The following is a 21,121-nucleotide window of genomic DNA, read 5'->3' on the forward strand; positions in this document are numbered from 1 at the left end:
TGCTCAATGCTTGGAATGGACCCTTAGTGCAGGCTCTGGAGAGGCGGTAGATGAAAGGACTAGAAATGCACATTGCACAAAATCTATCCACATCAGATGCTGAAATGCAATCGCTTTTAATGGGAGCTGTATGTGGAGAATACTCCACCCTCTGAAGTAGAGGGGGATTTGACGTCACACTGGTTTATTTTCTTTTTTTCCACTCTCCTGTTTAGAAATGGCATCAGATGTTTCCTCGCTGGGTGCAGCTGTCAGCTCTGGGAACCCTGGACCGGGTGCGCAAGCTGGAGGAGCCATCGTTCAGAGAGCCAACAAGAGGCGTCCTGGGTGAGTGTGTGCTCGGGGGGTGAGCGGTTTTTAATTTTCCTGGGGAGGTGTGTGAAGTGCATTTTTGAGGAAGCGTTGCTCTCTTGAAAGAGTTGTCAGCCTTGTGATGGGGAGACTTGTCTGCTGCTGAGCAAAGAAGAGTTGCCTGGTTCCATCAGATGTGCTGTATCCAGTCCTTTCACTTCGCAGTGCTACGCTTTATGCTGGTCATACCCGTTACAGCCACGTTCTTTATTATATATAAAAAGAAGGGATTAAAAAGTTGAGTTGCACCACGCAGGAGAGGGTTGCTCACCAAGGACTGAGTGAAACAGGAGTCACCGAAGCAGCGAGACAAGCCTGTTGCTGCAGGAGAGGGAGAGGAGCAGAGCATGTGAATGTTGAGGGCCTTACTCAAACCTTTGCAACTGCCCCCTCTGGGAGAGGGTGGGGGGAAGCCGCAGTGCGCTTGTGGTAGGCTTTTTGTTTGCTAAAAATGCCTTTGCAAATTAAAAGGATATTGAGTGGCTGCTCTTAAATTCCTGGCACAAGAAATTTCCTCTTAATTTTCAAGCTAATTAAAATCTCTCCCTGCCCTCCCCCAGTCACTCAAATGCTTTCCTTCACCTCCATTTGCTGGGGCTCCTGCTCCCCTGCAGCTCCTCCCACGCTGTCTGCTCCTTGTTCCTCGCACTTCATTTACAAACACGCATGCTGCCGTGCTGCATTTACACGCCAGTTTTCCATCCTGAAAGGAAGTGCAGTGAAAAGCATTTCCTCGGTCCTCCCACATGCGCTTGTTGGAAATGTTTTTTTGACCCCGTTACAGCAAACACAGTGACGTTGTCTGCTGTTGAACTAAGGAGGATAAATATGCGGGTCACCAGGCTGAACTTTAACTCTTGAAGTATTTTGCCCTCCTTTGTGGTTTTTTTTTTTAATGCAATCGATCTAAGCTTTTGAGTTGGGAGTGCTCCACTGGCAGGCTGTTGATCAGTCCCCTGGGCAGAGAGAAGGGGTTGCGGCAGCCTGTTGGGCTTCAGGTCGCTGCTAGGAGAGCCAGAGCATTTGGAACAGGAGGTTGTGATGCAGTGGGTGCTCCGAGCGGGCTGGCTCTCTTCTGAACTGTTCCCTCGCTCTGTTTCTGATAGGCGTGTAAAGGAAGCCCCCTTCTGAACTTTGTGGGTTGTTTCATGTTAGCACTTGGGATTCCTTAAATCATATTCAACTGCATCATCAGGGACAGATGGAAGAGTAACCTGTAAAGGAGAAACTGCTTGGTTAGTAATTACCTTCTTGCTTATATTTTTCAGGCTTGATTTTGATGATGATGGAGAAGGGAACAGTAAATTCCTCAGGTGAGGGAGAACATTGCATCCAGAAGTTTCTGTTGTGTGGTCTAGGTATGTCTGTGCATTTCCCCCAGAGCAGGAGCTTGCTGCTCGTGTGGCTTTTCCTCTCCAGCAACGCGGGGGGAGTCTGAAGGAGGCAGTTGCTCCACTTCCTTCAACTCTTCCCTTTCTCCTAGTCAGCAGTATTCCTCCATTTTAGCCGCCGATGCCAAAGCAAAGCTGCTGCGCACATGGGGTCTGCGAGTCCAGAGAGGGGGCTGTGATGGGAGGGGATCCCGTCACCGCTTTGGATGCGGTCTCCATCTCAGTTCTCCCTGGAAGGCTCCAGAGCGAGATGTGGTCAGCTGAAGCTTTGCGAGCCCTGGGTTGAAGCGGTGTTGCAGAACTCCGTGATGATGTTGCTGCGTTCGATACCAGCATCTCAAAAGATTAACTAGTTTCCGTGAATGGTTCCAGCAATCTGCTGGTTGTTCCAAGCGCAGCGCTATAGGAGCACTGCTGCGGGCCAAGCCCCTGCTTTTTGTAGAGAAGAATCCTCTGCCAAATGGCTTATCGGCACAGCAGGGAGATGCTGAGCTTTTGTTAGTGCCTCAGACACGTGTTATTTAATTCTCATCTGTTGTGAGGGTGCTTCAATTACAGAGACATCCTTACTCCCGAGGAGCTGGCGAGGCTGCAAGTATCTCCTCTCATGGTGCATATGGAACGCAGAAGAGTTGGAAGATCTCATGTCATTTATTTGTAGTCATACTACATGGTTTAGGATTGGACAACTCTAATGATACTGGAAGTCCATATGTTACAGGCTTTTAAAGATGACTGCGGGGTGGCTTTGAGATGATAATGGTCCTGATGAACGTAGGCTTTACTGACTGAGACCCTTTGGATGAGGGTCTTGATTTGGGCTAAGTGTATCTTCAAAGTTCAATTTAACCTATTGCTTTGTGACTGTGCTTAAATTACTGAGTGTGGTGCCACTGTCCTTGATACGAATGTGATGTGGAAAACATCATCAAGGTGATAAAAATGATTAAACTGTAGTCTTTTAACTAGATAAATGAAGAGCGTGGTTCTGGATTGCCTGCGCGCAGCAGAGTTTGCCTTTTTAACACCAGACCTTTTTTGTGTGATTTATTAAACCTTGTTCTTCTCTTGGTGTCTTTGGGAAGGAAGTAAGTGTAAACACTTTAAGAACTCTCCTTCCTCTCCCCCTTCTTCTAGATGTGACGATGACCCAATGCCCAACGATAAGGAGAGATTTGCCAGGTAAGAATCTGCTGTGATGCAGTTTTTGAAGCTTTTGGTCCCAAACCACCTTAACGTAAGAGAGATCCTGCAGCACCCTTCTAACTCTAACCCTCTAACTCTGTTAGAGTTTCTCTCTTTGAAGGAAAGTGCACCAAAGGATCCACACACTTTCCTTGATGTTTATTTGGACCAGTTCTTTATGAGCGTGATGAAATTGTGTTCCTCTTTTTCAACATCGCTTTCAGCTGTTGCCTTGGACTCTCGTTCTTTTCTCCTGCTCAAGAAACTTGCAGAGAGACAAGTTTCGTGCTTAGTTCAAGTTTTACTTGAACAGGGTTTCCTGGCAAATGTGGTTTGTGTGTTTTGTGGGGGAGTTAGCAGAAGCTCTCTCTTTATGTGGGGGATTTCCTAGAGATCGGGGTGTACAGTGACATTATGGGCAGTATTTTGGCTCTGATTGTCTACTTGTTGGTGTCTGAGAGTAGCTGTGTACCATCTCGTACTGGGACTGACCTCATGGTATTTTCACAGCTTTCGGAAGGCCGTGGAACTCAATTTAAATATTTCATGGGTTTATTTTGTGTTGATGTGTAATGCTTTTGCCAAAGTGAAGTTCTTTTGCATGTATTTGAAGTGCCCTAAATTCCAGGGTGTCCCCTCAGCACAAAGGCACATCATGCTATGTCTTGCTAAGAGATAAAATGAGGAAATACAGAATAACAGCCAAGATGCTATGCTTAGCGCCTTGTCTTAAGGAGGGGTCTGACTTTAGAAATTCCTGAAGTTGGAGTTAAAATTCAAGTGATTGAGGACATTGGGGAAAGGACCGTCCAGCATGTTGTGTCAGGAAGCCTGAGGGTTGGCAGGGTGGATCACGTCGCAGGGTGAGCCAGGAATGGTGTTGGGTGCAGGGTCCTTTCCCTGTGATTTCGCTGAGGTTGTGCACTGAAACGAGAAATAAAGGCTTTGCAAAATGTCTATTCTGTAACGTTTCAGCCAGGGCTATAAACCCGTGTCAGAGTCTCAATGCAGAGAAGCAAAAAAGTTGCAAAGCCAAAATTTCAGGTGGCCGTCATGCTGTTATTTGGCAAAGGGCTAGCAGCGACTTCTAAGCTGGGGTTTTCCAGCTTTTTAAGTGGTTTGACTTGTTCTGAAATAAAACAAATTAGAAATGTGTTTCCCAACCCTCATTGAATAACTTTGTTCCCTAGTGCATGTTGTAAGCTCTGAGAACTTAAGATGTAGCAGACCCTGATAGTACATTTAAGTGCTAAGGTAATGCAAAATACAAAAAAAAAAAAGGCACAAGCAAGCACTGCAGTGCTGGACAACTTCACGGCCTTTAAAGTTAAACATTTTCCTGCCTAACTGTGCCGTGCCATGGCTGGAGCGGGACCCTGGCTCCCTGTGACCCTGTTGTGGTGTGGCCTTTGATCGCCCGGGTTAGTACACGCACGGTTGGCGAGAAAGGCTTAAACAAAGAAACAGAACAACTGAATGTCCCTTCTGAATTGCGAAGGCCCAGAGCCCGTCTCTGGTGGGGCGTCAGCAGTACCTATGCACTTGAATCTCCAAATTATCGCTTGCAATTACTGGCTCAGGCAACAAGGACAGTGGCAGGCGGTGAAGAGCGGGGACAGTCAGTGGTGCTGTTGGTGTGCTGATGTCCCGAATGCAGCTGTGAGAGAAGTGGCACCGCTCCTCTCGTGCCCCTTGGCCTGCCCGTAGCGCTCAGATCTGTCTGCCGGGACTGCTCGTATCGTGCTCCTCCCAGCTCTGGCAGCCCTCGTTTTCCAGTACGTTCTTCCCTCCTCAGATGATGCGAGGCAAAACAGCTCAGGAAAGTGAACATGACTACTTTTTTTTTTCTTAAGTACTGTACTAAAACCTGTTTGAAGTGGAAGGGTACCACAGCGGACTAATGCTATAACCGCCTCCTGTACTCCATAAATCCCCAGTGTATGTTTTAGACGCTCAGCCTTTGAGAGATTGCATGCCTGCCTTGCTGAACACATGTGGTACCTTCTCCTCTCCTGGCGGTAGCTTTTGGGGGATTATTTGTTTTCCAAGGCAGCCAAACCTGGAGGAAAACTTACCATCAGCCTCTGTAAAACAAGGTTTGCAGATTCCTCTTCCCTGAGAACTGAAAGTGCATGCAGGTTGGTGGGGATGTCCGTGTGCCTTTTGTAGGTGATGCGCATAACCCCTCTGTGCTATTTGTCGTGTAGCCATCTCGACTGTGTTGTCCTGAATGGTGTTCATGTAGCAGCATTGCGAAAATGTGTGTTGTTAGCTGTGAATCTTACACTGTTTGTGGATTTGGGGTTTTTTTAATCTGCTTTTCTGATTTGTTAATACTATCAAAGAGGCTATTGATTTCTTTTTTTTCTTTAAAGAAAGAATAGTTTAATGTGACTGGCAGCCTAGTTCCTACTGTTGCCATTAACCTTCTAATCTCGAGCAGAATAATCTGCATCTGTTATACGTAAACCAGAGCTACCCCGTGCCTGTTTTGCAGTTTTGGTAGGCGTCTTAAAACTCCAAAGCAACGCAGGTAGTGGGCACCTGTTTAATGTGTAATGTTGCAAACTAATGACTGCTTTGTTTTATGGAATTGCTCCTCTGCAAAACAGACGTGTCTGTAGGCTGGGTTTCCTAGTACATCTTCCCATTTTTCATTTCTTTAAACTTTTTCCATTTTAGCTTAGATGGCTGATTTTATTTTTAGGTCTGATGATGAACAGAGTTCAGCGGATAAGGAGAGACTTGCCAGGTAGGAGAATGGAGATTTCAAGCATGGACAAGCAGAGTATTTCCTTTCCTTAATGTTTCTCTAGGCGTCCCTTCTCTTTTTTCCCCTCCCTCCTTTCCTCATCTGCTGCAGTAGAGGACTTGAAACTGAACAGACTTCTGGAAATCGCTGTGTAATTGGAATTAGGAGGGAAAAGGCATTTAGTCCCCGTGTGAGAATGTCTTTGGGGAATACACAAAAGGATTTGTTTGCCAAAGAGCACAGGGTAGAGTGTGGTTGGGCCAGTGCTTTCACTGAGAACTGTAGCTTTGCTAACCTGAGCTAAATATGGTTTCTCTTGTGCTGGATCAAGGTGCCAAATGTCCTCTTCTCACCTTGGTAAGGCTTTATCACAGGAATGATGTTGCACTGTCAAAGCAGACATTAAAAAGTGTATTAGTTCAGGGTTTTCTACTCCTTAAAACCTTCCCGGAGAGGTGGTGTCCTGTGCATTACAGTGATTTAGGCTTACTGAAAACAAGATTATTTCCCCCCCCCCAAAGTTTCTGTTTGTAACTAATGAGGGGCTGTGGCTGAAATGACGAAGCAGTTGTTTTGAATGCTGTCCCATTGATACAGAAATGTACCCCGAGAACGCGTGCGCGCAGCTGCGGCTGGTTGAGATGGTGTATTGTCAGGACTGCCTTTCTCCAGCAGAACACCAGCTCTAAATGTACCCTTCCCCATTCTCAGCTGCAAAATAAAAACTGCTTAAATCGCCATCAAAGTTTCTGTTGCCACCCACAGCTCGTTACTGCTGCAGAGCTGAGGGCTGGTAATTTGTGAAGAATGGCTTCTTTTGTGGCTTGCCATCTTGCAGACTTACCCTGTAACTTCTTAGGACCGTTCCACCCTAGACTTGTTCTTAAGCAATGCACAGGACTAAAAAGACTGTCTTGGGTGCTGAGAATGCCACAATTCTGGTCAGTTTATTGCCTGCTGGCTGGTTTTAAAACAAAAAATAACCCCCCAGACACAGCCTTTCCTCACTGCAGTCTTGCATAGCTTAAATATTTGAGGAGATAAGGAAATCCTAGAGGTGGGGCCTGTGAATACAGCAAACAGCAGTGCTTTTCAGGAGTTTCTCCTCCAGTGAAGTAGTGACCCTTTCTGCTCTCCGCAGTAGTCAGTTGTTGCTGTCGTGCAGGACCCTGTAGTAAAGAATATTTGGCAGTAGGGCACGTAAAATGTCTGGGGGTTTCCTGGTAGCTTTTGTAGTGAAGGTAGCTTCATTTTCACACGAGCATGTGAGTTTGGAGAAACTCAATTAAAGGTGAGTGTGATAATTGAAGCACTGATTTTTCTGAATATCAGTCTCTTGCAGCAAGAAGCAAGGTCGTTGAATGATTGCACACACCTGGTAGTGATAAATGCTCCATTTTTGTATTTATCCTCTTTAACTCACTTGGCTGTCTGTGTTCCGTCCAACACTTTCATCTTCTTTCATTTCCCACCATGTGCTTCCTTGCATCTGATCCATCCTTCCGTATAGGAAACCTGGCTTTTAAGTTCTGTTTTGAAAAACCCACCTTAGTAACCCATTTAAACTACATGTACTGGATAAAGAGAACCAAGTCTAAACAGGTTACGTTCTGATCTCCGGGGGTTGATGGGGGCTGTGCCCTGTGAGCAGACTTGCAAAATGCACGTGAAGAACCTCTTTAAGGACTGTAAGTGGGCAGCTTTTGTCATGGTGCCTCTTTAGAGGTCTGCGTGCACCACCCAGATGTGTACCTGGTAGATAGTCCATCCACGTTGGCCTTGGTTTGTAGAGAAATCAGGTGTATATCTGCTCTAAAGCTTTCCCTCCTGCTGTGATACTGTAAAAGGCTCTGGATGTAACTGAGAAGTGTCTCCATAAGGGCCCTGCAAGGTGAGACTCATCTGCCGTCATTTAGGTGCCCTAGTCCTAGCCGCAGCCCTGGCCTCCGTGTCTGGTTATTGGAGACGCATGGCTGTCTGCAAGGTGGTGGTGGAGGGGGTTTGATTCATCCCCGGACAAACAGTGGGGGGATGAGTCTTCATAGGCTGTCTGTGCCAGTGCTGTTTAAAAGCAGATTTCCTCAGTAGAGTGAGGTGACCCCCCGCTTTGAGAGCAGAGGCCACAGTAAAGGGAGAAATCCTTTGGCTTGCTGCGGTGTTGTGGAATTGATGGGGAGGTGTCTTTCTCTGCTAAAATAGCTCGCTGCCTTCACCAGATACAGGGAACCGAAGGGATTTAAAGGGAGGCTCTTGTCCGCAGCAAAGAAGGTCCAACTGTAGACTCTCCTCCTTGCACTTGTTTCTGCGTTCCTTTGTGCACACCCAGCATGTGAGGCGCTTGTAGTCCTTCTAACTCCTGATGACCCCGATGCATCTCTGTGTTTTGCACTCTGGCCTTGTGGAAGCGTTGACGTGGGGAAACGGCTGAGGCTTCTGGCCCGTTGGTAACTTCGTCTTCCTCCTCTCCTCCCTGGCCTTTTGCAGGGAAAATCACAGCGAGATTGAACGTAGGCGAAGGAACAAGATGACGGCCTACATCACAGAGCTGTCAGATATGGTGCCCACCTGCAGTGCCCTGGCCCGCAAACCAGACAAGCTCACCATCTTGCGCATGGCTGTCTCTCACATGAAGTCTCTGCGTGGCACAGGCAATACCTCCACTGACGGCACCTACAAACCCTCCTTTCTCACTGACCAGGTCTTGGCTTGATGCTGCTTTGCGGGAAATACTGCAGTCATGGGGTAGTGGTGGGGGAGAATTAAATTGTGGGCTGGGGGGAGATACACACCCAGGGTGGGTTTAGAGGGTGTAAGCTGCTTGGCTCTGGAGTTAAGAGCGTGTCTGTCTGTCTGTGAACACAGGAACTCAAACACCTGATCCTAGAGGCCGCCGATGGCTTTCTGTTCATAGTGTCCTGTGAGACCGGGAGGGTGGTCTACGTCTCCGATTCCGTGACTCCTGTCCTGAACCAGCCCCAGTCGGAGTGGTTTGGCAGCACCCTGTATGACCAGGTGCACCCGGACGACGTGGGCAAGCTGAGGGAGCAGCTCTCCACATCGGAGAACGCTCTGACAGGTAAAGCAGCCCGGGAAGGGATTGTTGGGGGCGGGTAGCGTGACAGCCTGCAGAGGACTTGGATTAAAACCTTCCCTTTGTAGAAGGAACCAAACCCTGGTGCCTTTCTAACAAGGATCCTGCAGCCCCCCCCGAGAATGCATCTAAAGGTACCATTGGTGACACTTGTGTCTCGCTAGTGTCCGAATACGTTACCTGGTGCCTGTGTTGGTGAAAGGACTCCCGTTGCAGCAGCATCTGGTTTTTTTTTCTTCTTTCTTCAGGTCGCATTCTAGATTTGAAGACGGGGACTGTCAAGAAGGAAGGCCAGCAGTCCATGAGGATGTGTATGGGTTCGCGAAGATCTTTCATCTGCCGAATGAGGTAATGAAGAGATTCCTTGGGGTAATCTCATTTGAGCTTGAAGCTGAACTTGCTCCCTGGCCCCATCATGCTTTTACTTCAGCTGTTCTTGCTTGTTCTGACATAGACATGGTATAACATGGCTGAGCTGTCCACACAAAGCTAACAGTTGAGTTCTTAAGATTTTTTTCTTTGTCCTATGTTAAGGTAACTCTCAAGACTGTTGTAGAAGATCCAGTTTCAAGTAACAATTTGTTTTGACCCTATGTGTCACCTGCCTTAATCTGTAGCATGAGGGCTGTTCACTTGTGTGATGGAGGTTCAAAGAAAGGTTCATCCCTATTTACAGAGTACTTCCTCTTATTCAAGATTGTCAAATCGTTTTGATGTGGACCAAGAAAGATAAAAGCCTTTCCCCTTGCATTTCCGCTTCTGGTACAGGTGTGGCAACAGCTCAGTGGATCCAGTCTCTGTAAATCGTCTCAGCTTTATGAGGAATCGCTGCAGGTAAATAGTACAAGAGTTAGGGGGGAGCGTGCTGCATTGCTAGGAGCAAAAAGAGCTACAGCTCCGTCATCAGAGTGGTGGGGACACACTGTGGTGAGCATGTGTAGGGTAAACCAGTACAGCTCATAGAGGAGTTTAGATAGAGCTGTGGGTAGAGGAACGAAAGTACCACTACATTGAGGAAGATAATCCTGGGGAAGATTAATCTTTCTTTATTCCAAGATTGGATTTTAAGTCAATTGAACTCGACATGTTCTTCACACTGTTGTTGTTGGGCTCTGGTGTGTATTGTCCCTTTTTAATTTGAAATTGAGATAGATTCCAGCCTGTTCTGTTCTTGAACCTCTTGCATTTACGTTCAGTCTTTGTTCTTTTTTTTAACCCTGAAGATGTTCTGTGGAAGCTTTTTAAAAATACAAGTAGAAATCCTGCATGATCTTACGCCGGTGTATTATGTAGCACAATCAGACTTTCTCTCTCCCAAGGAATGGCTTAGGTGCTGCAAAGGATGGCGAACCTCACTACGTTGTGGTGCACTGCACGGGTTACATAAAGGCCTGGCCCCCCGCAGGTAATGAGCTGAAGTGTTCGGTTGTAGCTGGTTTTAAGAGCATATGGTCTGAAGTTGTCCATTCTCTGAGCTGAATGTGCCAGCAAATGCTTTCCAAATGTATCTTAATGCTTTTTCTTATTTTAGGATTGAACTAATTTTTGCGGGTGCTGGATCACAGCTCTGTCTCTGAACAGTAGAGATACTGTAGAGGATGAAAATAATATTCCAGTGTCTGCTGTGTTAGCTTGTGCTGAAAGTCAGGGATCTTTAACCCTTCTGGCGAAAAAAGGGAGGGGGAGGCAATTTTATTTACCAAATTCCTTCACAGGAAAGGATGTTGACTTACAAAACAGGGCAGAGAGATATACTGAAGCCAGAACTGCATGTCTTTTTCCTCTGAAACTCATGATTTTTCCTGTATTAACCTTGCTGGAATTTTTTTACGCTCCTCTCAGGTGTTTCACTGCCTGATGATGACCCAGACGCTGGCCAGGGCAGCAAGTTTTGCCTGGTGGCTATTGGCAGGCTCCAGGTGTGTAGCACCTTTTCGTGGTTCAACATTGCCTTGTGCTAAAAGCCCGCAGAGTTAAACTGTTCTGTCTGAAGATGTTCCCTGATTGCCCCCGATCCGGCTGCAGGGCTGGCTGGTCAGGAGAAAGCAGCTCTCGCAAGATTCGATACCACTGTACCCGTCTTGCCTTGCAGGTCACTAGCTCACCCAACTGCACAGACATGAACAATGTTTGTCAGCCGACAGAGTTCATCTCCCGACACAACACCGAAGGCATTTTCACCTTCATAGATCACCGCTGTGTGGCTACTGTTGGCTACCAGCCACAGGTGAGAAAACAGGAGGAGCTTTCTAAGAAAGAACTGCTGTTGAAGCTTACTTTTCCCTCCTCTCTCTCTTGCACATCGTGGCTCTTCTTGTCTAACAGATCTGATAAAACAATGCCCAGGGCCTGAACCAGATGTGTTTCTTCTCCACCAGTTGCTTTTTCATGTGATTTTCTGAGTACTTTGATCATTGGAAGGATGGGTGGCTCTGGATTATGTCTAATGTCAATTAAGATCAGTTTTGCCTCCATTCGAGTGAAAGATCAAACATTAAGTCAACTGCTGTTGTGGTTCTCTTTAAAATGCAGCACACCAGTTCCTGTACTTGGCTTGTGTGGTGGTGGGGGGAGCAGTAACTACCTGTCCAAAGTGGAATTAATGAGGCAGACCTGAAAGAGGGAGTCTGCCTGCCAGATGAACTGACTGCATCTCTCTCCCAATTCCTTTAAAATTAGGAACTTCTGGGGAAAGACATTGTGGATTTCTGCCACCCGGAAGACCAGCAGCTTTTGCGAGACAGCTTTCAGCAGGTAAAACACTTCAGCTACCACTTTGCACATAGTATGGTATTCAGGTTGGAATCTGTCTTGGTGCTTGCGAAGCGATGAAACTAATTGGAAAACCAAGAGAAAAATAAACCTTAGATATTTCTCCTGTGTCCAATGGCAAACAGTTACAGATATAGTCACATAATGGTAAATGTGCAAAACAAATCAGAAGCACCTGATGTCTAACTCTTGAATTCATCCTCTGGCTGCTAGTCCAGTCTGCTTTTAGGGCCAGAGACGTGGCTACAAAGTGCCTACTTGAATGCCATGCTTCTGTGGCTGAAACACTGGTTCATCTCTAGGGCCCAGCCCAGTGCTGCAGAACTCGAAATGGATGTGGTTTGCTTGCCCTGTTGTCGTTACTCTTATTTCTGAGGGCGTTGGACTTGTGGCAGGGCAGGTAAGACTGCCCCTGTGCTTTCATGACTCCAAAAAGTAGCTGCTCATATCCATTTGTCCAAATAGTTGGAATCAGAAGCAACAGCATGTGCTTCATTTACTGGAGGCTTTTCCATACATCTCACCAGTGCAAAGAGATAAGAAAAGTGGAAGCCAAAAGGGGGATATTGGATTCCCCTCCCATACCATTCAGGAATCAAAACAGCGTAAGGGAATAGTGGCGGTGCCATTTAGTTGGGGAAGACCAAGATACGGTCTTGTAGGCTTCGAGGCAAAGGGCCATCGCAGGGTTTTAGTGGGGGGTGGCTTGTGCTCAGAAGCAGGTTGCTCTTCAACACCTTCTTTTATCAGGTACTACTGATGGCATTACGTTTTTTTAGGTGGTGAAGTTAAAAGGCCAGGTTCTGTCAGTCATGTTCCGATTCCGATCCAAAAACCGGGAATGGCTCTGGATGAGAACCAGCTCCTTTACCTTCCAGAACCCCTACTCGGATGAAATTGAGTACATCATCTGTACCAACACCAACGTCAAGTATGTACATGGAAATGACTTGCCAACCACCAGTGATAGCACACGAACCTGATGGGATCTTGTCCCAGAATAACCAGCAGCACAGAACGGCGGGAGCTTTGGCCTCTCCCCCTTGCCAAGCTTCCCGTCAATGCGCGTAGGCCCTGGAGAAGCTGCTAAGTCCCGTGAGCGCTCTTTTCCTGGGCCGTGGCAGGCACGGGAGGACTATAAAGTGCAAGAAATTTAATTCCTTTGGCAGTCTCGGTTGTGTGGTTTAGCAGGCTGGCAGAGTTCAGGTCCAGCAGTGCCTTTTTTTAACTCTGGTTACTGGAGCAAATCTCCTGTCTGTGTGTTTGACTTCAGAGCTATTATTAGGGAAGTGTGCCTTTGACTGTAGCTCTTGGGCTCCTGTGACAGTCCGGGGAGGCAGCTGGTCTGGAGAGCGGCTTTTCACATGAGCAGGATGGTCTGCAGATCATGGTAGAAAGTAAATGCTTATCTGTCTCTGCTGCTGTAGTTTTGTCCTTGGATTCGGAAACGAGCTCCAGTGGGGAGACTGCTTTCATTGCTGCTCTCGTCTTTTCTCTCTCTTGACCACTGTAGTGGGTTGGTGTGTCTCCGTTGAGAGTGATCAGAGCTGCTCTCTCTTCCCATGAGCGAGCTCCAGGACCGTTACAGAAGAGCAGCAACTGAAATAAAGACAGAAGACGTCCTTGCATGTGACTGCTAAGTGCAGGCTTGGGGGGTGCAGCGAAAGGAGTCTCTCCAGCCAGGCAGACCGAAGGCTAGATTGCTTGTGGGCAGGTGAAAAGCCAGGATATTTTTTTTTAAATGAGCCAAGGTCCTAGACTGCAGGTAGCACTTCTTCCCTTCCTGCAGCTGGCAAGCTGATGCTTTCTGATGAGGAAGTATTAAGAGTTGAGCAGTGGCAAATCCCTCTGGCTTTAGAGAGCAGTGGTGTGAGTGCAGGGCTGAAATCTGATGCAGATCCGATACAGGCCTTAATTCCTGTCCTGCTGTTAGAGATATCTCTTTGAACTCATTCATTCCACACGCATCCATCTCGCATCCATACTACGCATTCGAAAAGCACTGCATAAACTCAGACCAGAGAAGCAGCGATCTGTGTCTGATTGTGTTTGAGGTGTGTTTTATCTGTGTGCATCTTTGCTAGGTTATCTGTATTGTTTCATCTTTGAGATCAGGTACTACTGAAGCGGCAGCTTGCAAAAGAACTGTTGAGAAAACGCCGGATTTTTATTCCTTTCGTGTGGGCGTTAAACATTAACTGACTTATAACGGTTAACAGAAGAGCATAACGAACTCCACCAATGTCTTGGGCTTGAAACCTAAAACTGCTGGTGGTCTCTGCAGGCTCCAGCTCTGGAGTGTCTGACACAGAGCTGAACGGAAAACCTTGGGGGTTTTTAGGCTCCTGCAACCTTTGCTTGTGCTTTAAGGATGATGCAGATCTGGCCATGCTCCTGGTGTAGGTTATTAATCGCTCCCCTGCTCAGTGACTGAGCGGGAGGGGGCAGAGCCCTTTGGCTCACAGCCGTTAGCGTTACATTACGTGACACCCCCCCTTTCAGAGACCACGGGAACCAAGTGGAAGGATCCTTCACTCAAACAGATTTTGCAAAAGCAAAGCTTCCAATCTTGTCCGAGACAGGCGCACTCTCCTACACCCAGTAGCCAACTGCTTGCTTTCATTTGGTATTTTTTAAATACTTCTTTTTTCTTTTTTCTTTGCTTTAAAGGAACTCGAGCCAAGAGTCTCGGCCTGCCCTGTCAAACTCAATGCAGAGGCCCCAGCTGGGGCAGAGTGTCAGCCTTCCCCTGGAGATGGGCACGGCACAGCTGCCCTCAAGGTCAGGAGGTGCTCAGCTCCTTTTACCGTGCCTCTCTTGCTGGTTCTGCCCTCCTGTCAAATAGCCTTCCTACCCAAACTTTCCTCTCTGCAGCAGTGAACTCCTCTGGGCTAATGAATCATTGGTGTAACCACAGAGTATCTGTTCCCTTGGCAATCGTTTTTAGCAGCCGGTGTTCTCCTGTTACAGAGATTTTCTATTTTAGGCAGCAGCAGCCGCCACAACAGACAGAGCTGGAAGTGGTCCCGGGAAGAGAGAGCATGTCTGGTTACAACCACTCACAGGTAAATCAAGAGGGGTTTCGGTTACGCCTTGCATTTGTTGTTCTGCATTATTTACATTCTCTTTCGCTGGGGCTTTAAAGGTGGCTGCGTGAGATTGACTTGAGGCTGCCGAGAGTTTGGAGAGGAAGGTGTTGTGGCATGGGTTTTGCTGGATCTGCTTGCTTGATTCTGAGCTGCCCCTGTGGCACCCTCCCCAGGACGCCCGTGTCCGTGCTGCTGGCCCTGAACGGCCACACTGTCCCGATAAAACACACAGGAGTCCAGAGAGCAGCCCGGCCTCTTGCGTGCGAGGTCTTTGCCTGCAAAGCCCTCAGCTGTTCGCCGTGCTGCCTGTGATATCGCTGACTTCTGTTGTGCTTGCGGTGCTGGCAGCTCACCTCTATACCTGCTCCCAGGTGCCCGTTCAGCCTGTGACTGCTGCCGGCCCCGAGCACAGCAAGCCCTTGGAGAAGACAGAGAGCCTTTTTAATCAGGAGCGGGACTCAAGGTTCAGCGAAATCTACAGCGGTATCAATACAGGTGAGGAGTGCGGGGCTGTGAGGCGTGCCCAGGGGCGCATCGCATCTTTAGCTGATCTCAGCTTCAATCCAAGTGCTTTTTGCTCTTTCCCAAGTCACTCGGAGCAGTTCTGGGTGCGGAGGCTCAGCGTGACTGTGGTGTGGCAGCCCGGGTCTTGCAGAATGGTGCTGCTTTTGATCCTGGGTGGATAATTACTGTCTGTGCCGATAGGCTGTTGTGGCGTAGCCAGCGCTATGCTGGAGAGGTGTGAGGAGGCAGTGGGTGATGAGGCGTCCCTTGCTCTGTGTGGTACTGCCTGCCTTACTCTGATCCTTCGTGTTGGTCCCCAGAGAGCAGTTCTCTCTGTTCCCAGTCTGGGCACAGAATGTAGTGGATGCTCTAACCCCAGAGGGCCTTAATGTAAAGTTTATTAGAAAATGGAGAGGTAAATCAAATTAAACAGGCTTTACAAAAACATCTGGAATCTGTCTGGATAAAGGACAGTCATGTTTGGTGCTTTGGCTCAAAACAGTCTTCCTTCACATGAGCATGTCTCTTGCAACTGGTTCTCTGTCCCTGTTCCTGCTGCTGAGACATCCTCAGCCCTAAAGTGAATCAGCCTCTCTCCACAGACCAGAACAAAGCCATTCCTGCCAGCACAGTGCCTGCCAACCAGCCCCTCTTTACGCAGGGAAACACTTTCACCCCATCGCGACCGGCTGAGAACTTCAGGTGAGGTTTCCTGTGCTGTGCTTTGAATGGCCTCATGTTAATTTGACGTTCTCCTGCAGTTGTTCCTGTTCTGTGTGTGTGTCCTTCTGCAACAGCTGAGTGTTCCCAGCCTCTGTCTGCGCGGCAGTGATTGTCTGTAAATGTGTTCCTGCATAGTGTGCACAGAAAATACAGGGGGAGCCCATCCAGGCATCGGTTTCTTTGAGGGATGGGGGCGAGAAGGGCTCCTGCACCCCTGCTCTCCTGCCTGCTGCTGCTTTGCTCCTGGTCAGATGTGCAGGAGCTTTGAGGCTGCGCAGAGTCGGCACGGCCCTTCCTCTGCTGTGCCTGTCCTCACCCTCATCTTCCCCTCCCCAGCTTCTGCCTCCATTCCCCGATAGCCCTCTGCTCTCTCGCTTGCCGAAGCTCATCTGTGGGGTAGCTGTGCCTCAGACATGCTTACCCTGAAGCCCAAGAACTGAGCTGGGTGAGGGTAGCCTTGCTCGCAACCCGAGCAGCTCCTGCCAGTTGTGTCCGCAGCAGGGCAGAGTGGTGGGCGCTGGCACGTGAGCAAAGTTACCCCATGTTTCTGGGCTCATTCCCTCGCCCTAAGAACTTGCACAGATGGTGTTTGTCCCTCTCTGTCCTGTATGTGATACCTAGTGTCCTAAGAGTGCCTCTTCTGCCTTCCAGGAGCGGCAGCATGGTACCTCCTGTGAACATTATTCAGCAGCAGCCCTCATCAGCGGGCCGCATCTTAGCACAGATTTCACGCCACTCCAACCCGGCTCAGGCCAGTGGAACCAACTGGGCTCCAGGGACACGGCCAGCGTTCACACCCCAGGTAGCAAAGCCTGAACCCTCGGTGGTGCAGACCCCGAGTCCCCGCTGTGCTACAGACCCTCTGACTCTGGCTGAGTGATGGAGCGGTGCGGTGCGCCCGTGTGCTTTTTGCTTTGGCGCCAGCCCAGCAGCTTCTCACCCTAGTGAAGGCGAAGTTCAGAATAAACGCATCTCTCCTCTTCCTCTCCCGTTTCTTGCTCTCTTACAGCAAGTGGCGTCCCAGACAGTGAAGACCCGACCCCCTTCCTTCAGCATGGGGACTTTCCAAGGCACCCCGTCCTCCTTCAGCCCCATGACAGCCCCCGGCTCTACGGCTTCTCCTACCGGGGCTGCTTACCCGAACCTTGCCAGCCGTGGCACGGGCTTCAGTGAGTGTGGCTTGGGGCACTGGGGGGGTTTGGGGTGACAACAAAATCCCTTCGGAGGAAAGCTGGGAGCGTCAGCCAGATACAGCCTTGGCGGGATATGATCTCTATCGTTTTCTTGTGCATGTTGGGAATGCCCAAATGTGGCGAGCACGGCTAAACCCCTGCTGTGGCTGACACTGCCCTGACCACCTTTAGCCATCGTCCCAGTGCGAGGCTCCAGAGCAGATAAATTTTGAACCATTTTAAGGCTGACTGGGAGGAAACAAACCCCTCTGGGACCTCCCCTGCACTTGTTCTTGTTCTGCCCCACAGATGGGTACTGACAAAGGCCTTAATGCACAGGACAGTTGAGTGGCTTTTCCTGGAGGGGAGATCTTGCCCTGTTCCCAGTAGGCACCACACAATGAGTTGTGCACTTCCCAGTCCCGTTAAAGGATCGTAGAAGCCGCAGCCCTGTGCCAGGAATCGCTTGCTGACTTGTTCTCTGTTAAACAGCCGCGGAGGCAGCGCAGACCCCGGCCCCGTTCCAGACGCGGGCAACCGAAGGTGTGGGGATGTGGCCGCAGTGGCAAGGACAGCACCACGGCGCAGCCTCCGGGGAGCAACACGTGCAGCAGCCGCAGCCAAGCCAGCCTGAGGTCTTCTCAGTAAGACGGTGCTTTTTTTAACCTCCCGAGTGAGGACTGGTGTGGGCCAATCTTGTGGGAACGAATGGTCTTTGCTTCCCAAGCGCGGGCAGCCGGCTGACGCGCCGAGAGCGTGTCCCCTTAGTTGATGGTGTCTGGTGAGGTCTCAAACACGTGAGTAACCTGATGGAGCTGAAATGAGAAAGGCCACAGCTGCGCTGGTATTGCGTCTTGGTGCGTTGCAGGATCAGTGTGAAACACTACCAGCTCTGCGGTTGAATTAACCCTTCTGGCTCTTAATTAAAAACAATAACAAAAGAGCCAAACACCCCCCATCCAATCCGATAAAGTACAGATAACTCTGGAAACTCTCCAGACTTTGTATTCTTCTTGGGTTTGCTGCCCCCTGCTTTCTAAGGAGCCACTGCAGTCACTGCTCATGACTTAAATTCAGGGCTCTGCTGCAGCCTTGGGGACAAACCCCGTGTGCCCCCGGGAGGGACGGGGCCGTCCCGCTGCGCAGTGCCCGCTCTGGCAGACTCCACGTGACTAAACTTCCAACGTGATATTCCAGTCCGGGTAATGACTCTCTCCTTGTATCCTCGCAGGACATGCTGACGATGCTGGGAGACCAAGGACCCAACTACAACAATGAAGAGTTCCCAGAGTTGAATATATTCCCTTCTTTTTCAGAATAAAAAAAAGCCCTAGGGGAAGCAAACTATAGCTATATATAATATCCATGTGTAAAGGAAAACACCCGAGTCTTTTTTTCAAAGACTGCTGAACTTTCTAAACACTTCCTACCTTCTGGAGGCGAAACTCTGCCCGCCGGCCTGGCGGATGGATGGCTGTGCCAGAGGAAGACGATGTGGGTTTGGGCACCTCCTCTGCGCGGTGCTGCTGGCGAGGGACTGTTTGCCCGGAGGCTTCAGGACTGGAGTGCTGCGGAGCCGCTGCGCTCGCTGACCGAAGGCCCTGTGTTTCCGCAGCCGCTCGCGGGCGGTTTTCCTTCTGCACGCTGGGCCGGTCGGAGGGATTCCTGTCTGGATCACAGACAGCCCCTCCGAACTCATAAGGTGGCTTTTACTGTTTTTATTTCAATCTTCTATACCGGGACTCTTTTTCTATAAAACACAAAAGTATTGTAACTTTTTAAATATTGGAAGAAACTCTTCCAAGCGTTAACCCTGTATAACGCAATTCTGGAGGATGCTTGCGTAAGAATCCGTGCCGTAAGCCGGCCCTCTCCTCGGAGGGAGCTCGGCCACCTTCAGAGGGTTGTTACTGCGTCTCCAGTGCCGGTGCTTTACTGGGAGACTCCCGTGTTGGCAGACACACTGGTGTGTGTTTGGATGCCGTCTCTTCTGTGAACTGTGCAATGAATACGGGCCTCTGTAGTCAGTGTGACCTGTAAACTCCCTCGGGGCCCAGTCCTTCATCAGAACGACGGGATAGTTATGAGCCATAAAAATATTATCTATGTAGCTTTGTTCTCACTGCGTCCGTCTCGCAGCCGCTGGTTTCTGTGCTGCCATCAACCAACATTTCAACAGGCTTTTTGTCAGCTCACACCGGGGGGGAAAAAACCTGCTCTGCACTGTCCATGCAATTTTACCACGTCTAAATCGAGTTCCTCACCTTCGCTTTGGAGCTGGGCGTCCGGCTCCCCGCACAGAGCGGCTCTGGATTGGTTCAGGCACTCGCTGAGGAGTTGCGTTTTCGTTTTTTTTTTCACTGCGTGCTCTGAACGGCGGTGTTTGCTCGTACGCTCACCGTCTCCTTAAAGAAAACTTCATGCCATGTGATGACCCTGTTGCCAAATCGCAAAATGGAGGAGAGCGGGGGAAGATGGGGAACAGAATAATTTTTTTATATATATATATTTTTTTTTTTTTTTGAACTTGTATTCTTTGTAGGAAGCCATAAGAAAAGCTATTTTTGGACAGGGCAGTCTGTAGACACAAAAAGACCACAGGGCAACTTGCAAGAAAAAGACAACCGAGGTGCTCCTTGTGAGATTTAAATGCAAGGAAAATGTGTTCGGTGCAGAGTTTGACTTGGAAGGAAACTTGGCACAGCTGCAGCGGGGGAAGAATGCGAAGCTTTCCTGGAAGCCTGGTTTTGTTTTGGATGAAATCTGGGCATTTCTCCCTCCTCCGCGTGCTCAGAGCCCCGGGCTGGCCGGGAGCGCCCTCTCTGCCGGCGTGGGGCACGGAGGGGACGTGGCGCTTGGACTGACGGGTCTTGGTGCTGCCACCATGGGGAGATGCTCCAAAGAGTGGATTCTGGAGACGTACCTGGCAGATGGCGTCCGTGCGGGGAAGGCTTCGAGTCGTTTGTGTTGCTGACTGTCAAGTTTCAGTGCTTGCAGAGACGCAGAGAGGTTCCGCTTGGTAGCGGAGCAGAAAGCTTTCATTTTTTTTTATTTTTTTTTTTTTTTCCTCTCCTGCTTTTGTTGGAAAACTCTGCTTTGAAGGTTTTTTTTCCTCACTTCAAACACCACTTCCAAATTTACTCGTGGAAAGGTGGGAACCTCCCATCAGGGAGTTTGGAAAGGACCCGTGATCCACCCCCATCCTTCTAACCCAGGGAAGACGCTCCCAGCAATAACCACGATCGGCCCCTCGCGGCCCGTGCCCTCCCCGCGGCCAGACTGCCACCTTTTCTCGGCCTCAGCGGAGCTCTGTTTTGTAAAGCAGCGAGGTGCGAACCATGCCAGCTCTTCACACTGTGGCTCCCACCGCCTGCTCGCAGGACGAAGGGGGCACGTGAAGGACTGGCGCTGAGAGCTGCGCCCCCCCCCCCCCGGCCGGAGGATGGAGCGGTGCTGAGCCCCCAAAGGAGAGGAGGGAAATTCCCGTTTCTACAGAGATGGAGCGGTGGGGAAGCGGCTCTCTGGCTCTGCCGCTTTCTGGAGCGACGTCCTTCAGCTCTGTCTGGGGGCAGCAGTGGGAGTGGACTTGGCTGTGGGGCTTCGAAACACCGGGACCTGCGTGGACGAAAAGCAACGACGTCAGGTCTGCGTGTCCCCCGGCCAGAGCACGCCTCCCCCTCAGCCCTCGTGGGTGACGCTGCTGTAGCCCCCCCCCCAGTTTTGGGGTCCGGCCATGGACGATTCCAGTTGTGGGAGAAAAGAAACCATCTGGAGCAGCCGGCAAGTGCCGGAGCGAGCTGTTGGGAGACGGCGGCAGCCGTGGGGGATGAGGACTGGTGAGGGGTTGGTGGGGTCCCAGCATCTGCCATCCCCCCACCTCCCCGGGGGCTGTGGGGGACACGGGACAGAGTCTGTCACATCCCATTTTGATAATTGTATTATTTTTCAATGTGAGGGGGGTTATTTTATCGTACAATTGCTTGGGGTGGGCGGGAACCAAACCTCCTCCTCGGGGAGGGGAGGGCTCGTTTTGGGCCCAGAGCTCCCTCTTGGTGCGGGAGTTACAGACGATTATATGTAGCAGAGAATTT

At 49.7% G+C, this 21,121-nt stretch overlaps 1 protein-coding gene across 3 annotated transcripts; it reads left to right on the forward strand.

Annotated features, from left to right (window-relative positions):
* Positions 1-217: 217 nt before the first annotated feature.
* ARNT (aryl hydrocarbon receptor nuclear translocator) lies at positions 218-18,351 on the forward strand. Of its 3 annotated transcripts, XM_009883892.1 has the most exons (22): positions 218-327; positions 1,620-1,664; positions 2,880-2,924; positions 5,635-5,679; positions 8,164-8,377; positions 8,542-8,755; positions 8,839-8,904; positions 9,019-9,118; positions 9,539-9,604; positions 10,090-10,175; positions 10,613-10,689; positions 10,863-10,997; positions 11,450-11,524; positions 12,322-12,473; positions 14,213-14,323; positions 14,529-14,607; positions 15,003-15,126; positions 15,738-15,837; positions 16,510-16,660; positions 16,868-17,027; positions 17,523-17,674; positions 18,262-18,351. In XM_009883892.1, exons 1-22 carry the CDS (start codon positions 218-220, stop codon positions 18,349-18,351), a joined length of 2,397 nt encoding a protein of 798 aa, XP_009882194.1. The 3 variants fall into 3 exon arrangements, with proteins under 3 accessions (XP_009882194.1, XP_009882195.1, XP_009882196.1); XM_009883893.1 differs by lacking the exon at positions 8,839-8,904; XM_009883894.1 differs by lacking the exons at positions 5,635-5,679; positions 8,839-8,904.
* Positions 18,352-21,121: the final 2,770 nt, after the last annotated feature.

This window comes from Charadrius vociferus, unplaced genomic scaffold (genome assembly GCF_000708025.1).
Source record: "Charadrius vociferus isolate BGI_N301 unplaced genomic scaffold, ASM70802v2 scaffold2564, whole genome shotgun sequence".
NCBI classification, from domain to species: domain Eukaryota; kingdom Metazoa; phylum Chordata; class Aves; order Charadriiformes; family Charadriidae; genus Charadrius; species Charadrius vociferus.

Coding starts and splice junctions, on each gene's coding strand:
- ARNT (XM_009883892.1), top strand. CDS start 218: ATGGCATCAGATGTTTCCTCGCTGGGTGCAGCTGTCAGCTCTGGGAAC. Junction 9,605..10,089: donor TTTATGAGGAATCGCTGCAG/GTAAATAGTACA, acceptor CTCTCTCCCAAG/GAATGGCTTAGGTGCTGCAA. Junction 10,690..10,862: donor TGGCTATTGGCAGGCTCCAG/GTGTGTAGCACC, acceptor CTTGCCTTGCAG/GTCACTAGCTCACCCAACTG.